At 37.8% G+C, this 12,948-nt stretch overlaps 1 protein-coding gene across 1 annotated transcript; it reads left to right on the forward strand.

Annotated features, from left to right (window-relative positions):
• The first annotated feature begins 11,287 nt into the window (after window positions 1–11,287).
• On the forward strand, window positions 11,288–12,130 carry LOC123500588 (SCAN domain-containing protein 3-like). The gene has a single exon (XM_045249275.1). It carries the CDS (start codon window positions 11,288–11,290, stop codon window positions 12,128–12,130), a length of 843 nt encoding a protein of 280 aa, XP_045105210.1.
• Window positions 12,131–12,948: the final 818 nt, after the last annotated feature.

Consider the following 12,948-nt stretch of genomic DNA (forward strand, 5'->3'; position numbering starts at 1 on the left):
ATATATATATATATATATATATATATATATATATATATATATATGTATGTAATTGAGCATAAATGAAAAGCATGAAAAGATGATAATGTAAACAAAAACAGCAAACAAACACTCAACTATAAATATCATAAATCACCTACATACCACAAGTTGAGTAGCTAATTCAACTTGGATAGAGCAGATAACAATGTATAACAGTAGAGGTGCTGCTAAAACAAAATGTAATGAATGTGCATTAATATTGAAGTTACATACATAGGTAGAATAAATATAATTGACACTAGCAAAAGAATTATTATGTAGGTATGGAGAATGCAAAAATGTTAGTGTAAATTTAGTAATAAAAAGTAAAATGGGATGTAAAAAATGTGACTGCAAATGGAACCCCCATTAAACACACGATATACCCTAGGGGCCACGCCTGTGTGTTAAGGCCTGAGAAGCATGAATATGTCTTCTGATAAATCAAGCAAATTTACAGTCAAAAGAAAATATTACCTACATTACATTAATCCCTCCCCATGTGTCATCTGGGGACAGCACATAAGAATATAATATAACACAATGTAATATATACAACATAATATAATATAACATGATATAAGATAAGAGATACACTTCACACAAGTGTAAAAATTGAGCAAGAGAATGTGTCAATATCTTCCCCACTGAATTTCTGAATGGAAGAGTCATGTTGTAGAAGTTTAATAGCTGGAGATGCTACAGATGTAAGAGGTAGTGTGACATTTGTAGTGGATGTAGTCACAGCAGTGAAATTATTTGTAGCAGTTGTAGTAGTAGAAGTTGTAGTAGTAGTAGTTGTTGTAGTAGCAACAGGGTCAGACATTGCGACAATTTGATGATAATAAGATTTACCACTACAAAAAATTATATATATATATATATATATATATATATATATATATATATATATATATAATATATATATATATATAGTTACCACTCCAAAGAAATTGTGTTGGACCACGTACAGGTGTGCTGTGTGTACTCGTACGTAAACAGACGATAACTTGAGTCACAGACAGGTTGAATAAGAACTTCTCAACATACAGGTCTGCTAAGCACTCACTCTGTGAAAATGAATAATATTAGTACAAGAGTACTTCACAAGAACATAAGTGTATCAGGAAAAATAAAATATGAAATTATACTAAGTTCACTTTTACAATAATCAAGGGATATAATAATGATAATTTACACAATAAAATGATTAAAGTGCTGTACTAATTACATTAATATAATTGTAAATAAAAATACAATGAAATAATTATAAAAAGTTGGCAAGTAATATCATTATAGTAAGTGCACACTGAAAGAAATCATGAATATAGGAGTTACCCTTAAAATTTGAATCAAAGAAAACTGCGTGTCTGAGGAAAATCACGTAATAAATAAATTTATGCACACGTAAATAAAGAAATCACTGCATATAATGCTAACACATCAAAACATGCACAATAGTGTAACAGCACAGACAAAAAAAAAATATGTATAAATGTGTACTCACTGAAAAAAATGTGTGTACTTGCACAGAAATAAATATTTGGTACCTCAACCACAATAATAAATATGGCGTCTGTCCAGAGCCAATCAGGAAGCTCTTATGTCATAGGCGACCAATCAGACACTGGCATCACTGGGGACCAAACATGGCGCGCTTTTTTTACGCGGGAACGCCACTCACTGGTACATAAAAATATTCATAGAAAATTAATCACTGTGGTTATAAAGTTTTACTCACGACAGGTGATACTTATAAAGTAGCAGAGATGTATGGATGTTCCTCAGCTCCACGAAATCCTTGGCAGGGCGGTAGGCTGGGGAAGCAGGAAGGACGCCGTCACATCACGAGGCTGCATGTGGCGGTGATCTCAGGCTGTGGACGACACACCAGCTGCCGCCATCAATGTCCTGGTACCGCTGGCACCATCAATATGTTCTGGTGTGGTTGAAGAGAAACACTGGGGCCTTTCCCTGTGTTTATTGTAAGATACAAAGCGTATTACTTGGTAGGCTTGGTAGCGAGTAGCCGTGGAGGCTTGAGAAGTAGCCGGTGGCCAGAGCGAGACTTGTAGTCGGTAGCGGCTAGATGAAGCTTGTAGTAAGCGTGATGTAGAATTACAGTGTAGACACTGGAGTGTGACTGTAGACAGTAGACTGTAGAACTAGACTGGCTGTGCAGGACAGGATAACCAGTCAGAGGCAAGCGGAAGAAGGCAAGCGGAGCTGTGTTGCCAGGCGGATAAGTGAGTACATCATCGGTGAACATTACATTACTCCGCGTTAACTCCCGAAGCTGCTGTTGTAGAATCCAACCATGCATTTTCATTGGCTGAATATGTGGCGTAACCCAGCTCTTCTTTGTGTCCGGACTTAAGGCGGATGATGCAGCAAATCACCGACAGCCCCAGTACATTACATACAGCTTTGAGAGAAAAGCGACAGAACATTACATTACTCCGCGTTAACAAAGTAGTGGAGGTCTTATCTCTCTTCAATCACAACCCGTACACTGGTTAAGGAGGTTCTCAACAAAGTGCGTAAGATCTCCGGTAAGTTTTCTGTCCTTCCTCCTCCTGTCTTGCCATCTGCTGAAGAAATGGTAGCAGAGCCCAAGATGGTGGCAGACCTTTTGTCAGAACACTTTCTTAGTATTTCACAGAAGGTCTCTGCTGCTCTAGGGGCCAGACATAGTCAGGGTTTGGAGGCTCAGGGAGTGAACTTTGCTTCCGTTGGCGTAGAATCATATGATGTCCCTTTGTCTTCCTTCAAGTTAAAGTCGGCTTTATCACAATGTCATGAATCATCGCCGGGTCCTAATGACATTCCGTATGCTTGATTATGTCGTATGTCTGATGCTGCTTTTACATTTGTATTGGATCTTTATAACCTTATTTGGTGTACCTGTGATTTTCCGTCTTCATGGAGCTTAGCTATTGTTTTTCCCATTCCAAAACCTGGGAAGAGCTATCTTTTGGCCACTAACTATATACCTATATCCTTGACCTCCTGTATCTGTAGGATACTAGAAGGAAATGATAGATGTGTGGATAATGTGATAATTTCTTTCCGAAAAGTACGGTCTACCTCTGACGATTTTTCATTACTATGATCCTCAATTTGTCGGCATTTGTCAATAATCACAACCAGGATTTTTTTTTTTTTTTTTTTATGGAGAAGGCATATAACATAACTTGGTGTCATGGTATTTTACTTAATCTGTTTGAGTTTGAGCTTTGTGGTCGCGTTCCAATTTTAATCTTTTTTTTTTTTTTATCAAATTGTCTTTTACGAGTTCGTGTGTCTTTTCTAGGAGTTGTCCTCTTGAAGATGGTGTGCCTCAGGGAAATATTTTCAGTAAAAGCCTAACTGATCTAGTGTTACATCTGCCCAGTTATTGACTGACATTTTAAAGCCTTGGAGGGTTGTCCCTTCCAAATTTGTCACTGATCTTAGCAGGGCGCTCCACATGCTTGTGTATTTATTTACATACTGCCGCTGCTGGTGCCACGTCCGGCAACAGGGTTGTAACAGCTCACGGGGCCCGTATTTATAAAACTTTCATTAGCGATACATAAGTCATGACATAAGCGCGATATCGTAGCTATGATGCGACATAGGTGGCAAATTTATGGCTCGGTAACCCCTCATCATTAGCTCGGCTTAGCGCAGGAATGCCAACCGCAACATAGTGGTGAAACTTATGGACTGAAACTAATCCAGTTACGATGATATGAAAAAATAAACATGTCTGAGGCATTTTTGTATTAATAAGATTAACAATATATGAAATTTAGGTATATTTGAAGACGAACATAATCAATAATAGTGTCTATCCACTGACTCTACTTCACCCGATGTAAACAAACAGCATATGATCCACGCACGTGTAGTCGCATATACTGCTACTTCGTTTTGTTGTTGGTTGTTACTGACATGATGGATTTACCAAACCCACCACAGATGAGGAAACGAAGCAGCAACTGTTGTGTCAGCAAGCAATATTCATTGTTAACTTCAACCTAGCAACCTTAAGTAACCTAACATCCTAAACTAACAATGTCACTTAAGATACATTGATTTGAAGAATAATTTCCAGTGACCTAACTTATCCTAAACTAACAATGTCAGTTAAGATACATTGATATGAAGAATAATTTCCAATGACCTAACTTATCCTAAACTAACAATGTCACTTAAGATACACTGATTCGAAGAATAATTTCCAGTGTTGATATTCAAGTATGGAAGGTGTGTCTAGGAATAAAAATATTCACAATGATAAGGTGTAATAATCTGCAATGGCACTTGTAATGTGCACTTGTAAAACTGGCATTTCTTGCACAACCCTATTTAAGGTACTTAAGTAAAAGAGATATTTAGGCAAGCACAATAAGCAGCAGTGTTAATCAATAAACTAATCATTATTCCCCCCTCCCCCCATTTTTGGATAGGAAAACCTACATTGCTATGCTTTATGAAAGCTAGTAGTGAAGCACTGAATATTAGTGGCCACTTTACTAATGGATCTATTTGATGTAGGAGGTGGTCCACCTTCCAAGCCCCTTGATGACATAGACAAGAATTTGAGTGAGTAAATCATTCCATACACATATAGATCATCTTGGTTTTGAAAAGTATTAACCATTCCACCCTTGTATATCTATATCCTCCCACATTCTAGGTGACATTAAGAGAACACACCCTTTTTTTCACTCCTTTGCTTTTATCATTTGCCGCACACCACACCACTTCTTTCATACCTCACATTCACTCTCCCTCAAACATTCAGTAATGCCCACCTGCCTTTATAAACACCCTGCTTAGGTTTGGAGAAACACAGGCAACAAACTATCCATTTATTGTATTTAATGCTTCCAGGTATAAAGGACAACTTCTGCCACCTTACACATAACTAACTTTAACCCTAAACTAACAGAGTATAACTTCCAGTAACTTAACCTAATCAAATTGATGGGTCTCATTGATATGAAGAATTTCCTATGTTGATATTCAATTATGGAAGGTTGGAAATGGCAGCTCACAAGAAATGCATCCACACATGAATGTGTCTTAATGACAAGTGCACTCAGTACCTGCCTGCAAGACAATAACAGCACTTTACCCTACTGCTGAAAATATCAATAAGAGCATACAGAATATCTTTAAAACTGAAGTGTAAGGACATTAACTATCTATCTATGTATAGACAAAGCGAACACCCTCCTCCAGGAGGAAGACAGCAAAAATGAGGCTACCACACACACCATATACACTTACACTGTGTATGAGGAGTATGGGGGCAGGAAGATACTTCCTCCTTGAGAGGATTGTTTACCTCTTATATAGATAGTGAGATGGATCTGCAATAAATATGCTTGTGATGGTTTAACTAACATTTGTTGTCATTGTTCATAACAGTACAGATGGAAATGCTACCGCAGTACCGCCTAACACGGCTGAACCTCCTGCTGGTGCCGAGACATCTACCGTCTCAGTGGATGATGTAGCAACGGGTTGTAGAGGTTGAGCACCATCTGTGAAATAAAGAAAGTTAATAAATAAAAAAAATAATATATAATATATATATATATATATATATATATATATATATATATATATATATATATATATATATATATATATATATATATATATATATATATATATATATATATATATATATATATATATATATATGCACCTATCTAACATTTTGTAATGAAACTACGTTTTTGGGGAGGAAGATCTTTTTTCTATTTTCTTAATCACCCCAAACATGTAAAACATTGATTTGCAATGAAAATGGTTACTAGATTCATTCAAAGCACATCAAAATTATCAAAATAAAAATTCTCACACATGACAATAACAATAAATGAATAAATAAATAAACCAAACTTGGCTATACCTAACTTAACTAAACCTAACCTAACCCATCTTAACAAACTGACAGGAAATTAACTAAACCTTACCTAGCATTGATGACAAGTTTGGTAAGAAAATAAATTAAACCTAATGTAACCAAACTAAGCATAACTAAATCTACCTTAACAATGAACTAAATCTAATCAAACCAACTATATACTTCCCTAATCTAAACTAACTTAACTAAACCTAACCTGATTTACCTTAATGATAAATTTGGTAAAACTAATGTCTTAGGAGCTAACAATTTCCAGTGGTAAAGATATGTACCACTGTATTATAATGTAAGCAACTAGTTTGCTGAGAACTTTTTCTTTATGCCATGAGATGTAATAGCACCCTAATCTAACCCACTAAACTCACTGAGACTAAAGAGTATATGTGCAATATGGAATGAATGAAACAAACTGTCTAATATGAAAAATATTAATGTTGCAAAACTTACCTATTGTAGTTGGAGTGTGGGGCAGGCAGAGGTCGAAGATATAGTGTCAGAAGCCACTTTTTACTGGGGTAACCACTGTCCCCCTCAAGGCGGCATCCAGCTGTCACCGTCTCCCTCTCACACCCCTGCTAGAGTTCACTTTCCCTAAGAATCCTTGCATGTCAGCCCCATATATCTTGGCTGCACGCTCTAACTGATACCTCTTATCAGTTCTGAGTCACTTAGTTCAGCCAACACGTCTCTACGATCACGAAAACTTCTCAGGTGGCGTCGTCTCTGTCCCACTGCCTCCGCCATGTTGACTTTATGATTCGACATAGCGATGCTATTCTTGCTCCCACCCAAACATAACGGGAATGCGAGTTTATGATGACCTAACGTGAGACATAAGACTTATGTTTCACGTAAGTCATGGTGTCCGCCATCTTGTGGGCTTATGTTTCCCTTATGTCGAATCATAGTTTTAAAAATACGGCCCCCGGTGTGTAAGTAACAGCCCTCGTGGTCACAAAGGGCCGCCGCTCTAGTTTCCTTAGCGGTTGTAGGTGACTCACTCGCTTCACTTGCACTTTAAACATGACGGTGAGTCCCGACGCTGTTGCAACGATTGCAGTAGTGGCTCCTACCCAACTCTTCTATGCTTAATAAGCTGCGCTTCACGCTCCTGCACCTTCTCTATGAGAACAAGGTGCTTCCTGGCTGCGCCGCCCCAGGTATACGCCAGGGAGGAGCGGATTTGTGCCTTATAGAGAACCTCAAGGCACCTGTTGACGAGGAGCCAAGATATCCTCCTCAGAGATGCCAGCTTCCACGAGGATTCTCTGGCGAGTCGCTTGATGTGTGATTTGGAGATCATTCTGCAGTCATAGGTGACCCCCCAGTACCTCCACCTCGTCCTGCAGTGCCATCGTCCTTCCGTTGAAGTCAAGGCTCAGGGGTACACTTGACCTGGTGACGTGGAGCAGTTGGGTCTTGTGTGGTACAAACCTCACCTGCCATATGTTGCCCCAGGCTATGATGCGTCTCAGGTTCCTGTTGAGCTGAACCGGGACTGCAGACGTCTGCCCCGGGTCGTGGCTCTGGGTCAGAGTGAGGTCGTTCGCGTACGCCATTATACTGGGGATGAAGTGCAGCAAGTCATTTAAATGAAATAAATGTTAAAAAGCAGGGGGCCAAGACAGCTTCCCTGGTCGTATGGGCTGGACCTCAGACTGCCGACCGACGACAATTAAGTCTGTCCTTCAGGTAGTCCTGAAGGAGTGGCAGGAGTGCCCAGTCAATGCCGGTGGGGTGAAACTTTGTAGCTAGGGCTGAATTCCACACACGGTCAAAAGATCTCTCTCTCTCTCTCTCTCTCTCTCTCTCTCTCTCTCTCTCTCTCCTGACATAAGTTATCTCTTTGTTTATGTAGGAAGAGGGCCAGCCAAGGGTAAAAAAAAAGAAAAAAAAAAAAAAAGGCCGACTTGGATCCTTGTTCTCTAAAAGAAAGAAAATCATTAGCCAAAATTAGGTAGCACATTTTTTGACACCTCTCTCTTAAAAGAAGTTAAGTCGTAGGAAGATTGAAATACAAAACCAGGTAGGGAGTTCCAAAATCTACTAGTGCAAGATATGAATGATTGAGAATACTGGTTAACTCTTGTATGAGAGGGTTGGACAAAATAAGAATGAAAGGAAGAATAAAGCCTTATACAGCGAGGCCACAGGAACAGAGAAGGCATACAGTTAGCAAGATCAATAGAACAGTAAGCATAGCGATGAAAGATAGAAAGAGATGCAGCATTTCGGTGATGAGAAAGGGGCTGAAGACATTCAGTCAGGAGTGGAGTTGATGAGACGAAAAAATTTGATTTCACTATATCTAATAAAACTGTGTGACATCAGAGACAGGTCTGTTCGTGGGAACCTTATATCCAGACGTTTCGACATCGCAGTATATCATCATCATTGGTATAAAAATGATAAGATAAAATACATTAAAATTCTAATACAAGCATAATATATATATATATATATATATATATATATATATATATATATATATATATATATATATATATATATATATATATAAAAAAAAAAAAAAAAAAAAAAAAAAAAATATATATATATATATATATATATATATATATATATATATATATATATATATATATATATATATATATATATAACATGGAAGTCATATTACTTAGTTGCGAAAAATTATTTTTGATATGTAAAGATTCCAATATTCTGAGATCTGAATTGTTACTGCTGTGTATTATTTTAAAGTATTCAGTTTTAAGAGCGACACACCACAAACCCCAGAGTGATTTCTCACAGCTGAATGTGGGGGGATTTTGTGACTTCTATGGCCCGTTCTGCTCGACTGTCCCTTGTGCTCCTCCACACGAACCTTGAAAGCTCGAGTTTTGCTTCCAATATACCCAGCTTGGCAACTGGGACATGTGAACTTATAAACGATGGATGAGCACAACTCAGTCGGCAGGCGGTCCTTGAAGTAAAAAAAGGAACCGATTTTAAAATCCTTAACTGGAATTAACCTAAAATCAATTTGGGGATAGAATTTCTTGAAGTTATCTGAGAGAGATGACTGTATTTTCGATGTGACTAGACCTAGATAAGAGAGTCTTACATAATATAGCTTCCTTGTTGACTGTGAGGACAATTAATTTTGGTTGATACTGATTATTTAGGAATTTGCGAGTCATCTTATCAAAAAAACAAATCAGTAATAAATCCGTTATCTAAAAAAAAAAAAAAATGTCTGAGAAGAAGACTTCTTTATGAAAACGTTCATACGAGGAGGATAGGTAGAAGTCTCTGTGCAATAGTGCCTTAATAAGAGTTAATTTTGAAGTTAAAGTGACATTAACTAGAAAAAAAAAAATACTTCAGAGTCCAGAAAGGGTAGGTTTACGAAACACTGAGAACTGAATCTTATTCTCACTTTTATCAATTAGTAAATCTTAAAACGGGATTTTCGATTCAACTTCTGAGTCAATAGTGAAATTGATATTTGAATGTTGTTTTTTAAGGTAATTTAAAAACAAAGGGGCATAAGCCTGGTTTTTAAGAATAACAAATGTCATCGACATATCTACCGTTAATTAATGGCTTAAACTCTTCTGGACAGTTCTCAAGCCAGAGTTTTTCATGAAAATATAAAAAAGCGTTGGCAAGTGTTTGGCCCATTGGTGATTTCATAGCTATCCTGTCAATGTGTTTGTAAAGTTTACGGTTGGAAATGAATAAGCAATCTTTTACACTTAAGTTGAGCATACCTTTAAACATAGTCTTTGTCAAATCCATGAAGACATTTGTTCCTTGACATAAGAGACTGACTGGTGTAGATACCTATGGTTTCGTTAAGAGATATATTTGTGAAAAGTGAAGTAACATCATAGTTACACATATAGTAGGAATCTGGTACGTTGCAAGTTGACAGGAATTAGACAAACTCATGCGAATTTTTTTACTGTATATTCATTAGTGGTTAAATGACTTAAAATCGGTACTAAAAAAATCGAAACTTATATGTGTTGTATGCCGCCGTTATGGGTCTGAGTGGGAAAGAGGCCTTATGAACCTTGGGAAGACCATAAAGGGTTGTTGGAGATGAAATAGTGGGTTTTAGAGACTTCGACTCTGAATCAGTTAGAACTTAAAAAAAAAATACTAATTTACTCAGGAATCTGTTTAGTGGTCCGTGAAAATATCCCATCATATCTAAGTTTAGTAAATTTAGTTAAATCATTCAAGAGATTTTCCATTTTAGAGATGTCAGTTTTGTTTAGTATGACTATGCCATTTCCCTTGTCTGGTTTACAGACTACCAAATCATTTCTTTGACCAAGTGATCTTAAAATGCCGATGTTTGCACGGAAAAATATAGGAGAGAATACTTTGCTGGGTTTAAAACTGTAGAATTTTGAACAGGCTTCGTTTCGAAAGGATGAGATGATTTTTTTTCAAAATTAAATTAATTACTAAGATCTTAAACAGTTCACTAAGTTTTCGAAAAAACAACATATTTATGAAATGAGGGTTGACACAAGGGTTTACATATTGGGAAACAAAAATTTAAGCCAAAGGACAATAAGAAAGTTTCTCTGTTAGAAAGTTGGACAGTAGAATAGTTAAAAATATTTGCCACCAATGTTCCGGAGCTTCTTTTCATGTTTTGCAGATATATTGTTTCGTGCTTTATCGTTTTTCCGTCGTATGAATGACTGGAGGCACAAAACGTCGAGGCGGGACACCGAAGCTTTGAGAGAATCGCAACACTGAGATACTTAAGATTTACTGAGACTAATTTCTCTTTTCTTAGTTTTCACCTCTAAATCTAGTCATTTTCTTTGCCATGATTTGTACATATCGGTACTACGCAGCGTTTTGCGATTTAACTTGAAATTCAGGAATTTAGGGAACACATTATAAGTCTTGCAGCATATAAAGAATTTCAGATCCAGTTGCTTTTTGGTGAGTTTGTTGGATTAGTGTTCAAGCTTGTGAAACCCTTGGAGAGCGGGATATCCATAGTGCTGTCGTAAAACATCTGAGACTGTTCGTGGGAAACCTCAGCTTCAGTAGGAACAGAAAAACCAGCGTTGACACAAAAATTTTTATTTCCTTAACCATCTTCTTCCTTTCTTCTTTATATCCAGACATTTCGACATCTCAGTATGTCATCATCCGTGGTGTAAAAATGAGAAGATAAAATACAGTAAGCCCCTGCACTTGGCGAATTAATTAGTCTGGCGAAACTATCGCCGCCTCCAAGACGCTTCCTGCTCCTCTCAAAGCTACCTTGGAAACAGTGATCCGCATCGTCAACCATATCAAAGGAGGGCACTCAACACCAGGCTGTTTCGTAGGTTGTGCCAAGACATGGATTCTGCTCACCAAGATCTACTCTTCTACACATCTGTTCGTTGGCTGTCAAAGGGTAATGTTCTCGCCCGTGTATTTGAACTCTTTGATGAATTGCTGATATTTCTGGCAGCTCAAGGGAAGAAAACGGATCAGCTGTTAAATGACATTCAGGGGCCATTTAAGTGTAGTCTTGTCTACTTGGCAGATGTTTTTGAAGCTTTGAATGGACTCAACCGGCAACTACAGGGCCCAGATGCCACTATCATAATGCATACCGATGCCATCAAGGCTTTCCTCGACAAGTTAGCTCTCTGGAAGAGGAAAGTTGAAAGGGGAAATGTAGCTTCCTTTCAGCGTCTGAACGAGGTCATCGGAGAAGAACCACTTGCCGAGGAGCTGCAACAAGAGATCAAGGAACACTTGATAATCCTCCAAGAAGAGTTCAAACGCTATTTTCATGAAACTGATATAAATGAAAATGTACAGCTGACACTTGCTCGCAATCCTTTCCGATGCACTGTGGATGAACTTCCTGATGACATACAAGAGGAATTCTTGGAGCTCATCAATAACACCGCAGCGAAAGAGGAGTTCCAGGAACAGCAACAGTTCAACAGCTCTAACTGCTGGGTCAAGATGCTCTCCGCTTTCCCCAAGACCAGCAAATTTGCCCTGAAAGTACTCATTCCTTTTTCATCCACTTACCTCTGTGAAAGTGGTTTCTCGACTCTCCTGGTGATCAAATCGAAGGCTAGAAACAGGTTGAATGCTGAAGCAGACATGCGATGTGCCTTGAGCCATACAGACCCTCGTATTGATTTGCTTGTAGCAAAGAAGCAGGTACATTCTTCACATTAAAATGTTAATAAATCAGTCATTGTTATAATAAACATTGATAAAGATCAATGGAGATTTTATTTTTCTCTGCTGTGATTAATATTTATAATTTTAAAATATATCTGTGCCATTTAAAATTAGTACGATTTTGGAAGGCTTATAAATGTGGGGGTCATGACAGGTTTGGTACTGCTGTAACGGGTCACGTACTAAAAAGTTTGGGAAACACTGTCATGGAATCTGTTTTAGCAATAGATGATATGTGAAGTTTCCAGTGAAAATTTTGAGTAAAGGGTAGACCAATGATATGCATTGTGGAAGAGGGAGCCAGTTGAGTGTCACTGAAAAAAAAGGGGATAGTTGTCTAGAAAGTTGTGTCAAGTTGATAGATGGAGTAAATGAGTTTTTGAGGCATTAGAAACTACTAGATTTTCTAGTAGTTTCTGTGGCGTTCTGTGGCGTCCCTGCGTGATCTGTTCACTTCCTGAAGGGCTTGTCGTTTCTGAAAGGATGTGGAAAGATGTAGGGTAGTATCATCAGCATAGGAGTGGATAGGGCAAGAAGTTTGGTTAAGAAGATCATTAATCAATAATAAAAAGAGTGTGGCTGACAGGACAGAACCCTGAGGAACACCACTATTAATATATTTAGGAGAACAGTCACCGTGTACCACAGCAGCAATAGAACGATCAGAAAGAAAATTTGAGGTAAAGTTGCAGAGATAAGGATAGAAACCATAGGAGGATAGTTTGGAAATCAAAGCTTTATGCCAAACTTTATCAAAAGCTTTTGATATGTCTAACACGACAGCAAAAGTTTCACCGAAATTTCGAAAACAG

Source organism: Portunus trituberculatus, unplaced genomic scaffold (assembly GCF_017591435.1).
Source record: "Portunus trituberculatus isolate SZX2019 unplaced genomic scaffold, ASM1759143v1 PGA_scaffold_420__1_contigs__length_85288, whole genome shotgun sequence".
Classification (NCBI taxonomy): Eukaryota; Metazoa; Arthropoda; class Malacostraca; order Decapoda; family Portunidae; genus Portunus; species Portunus trituberculatus.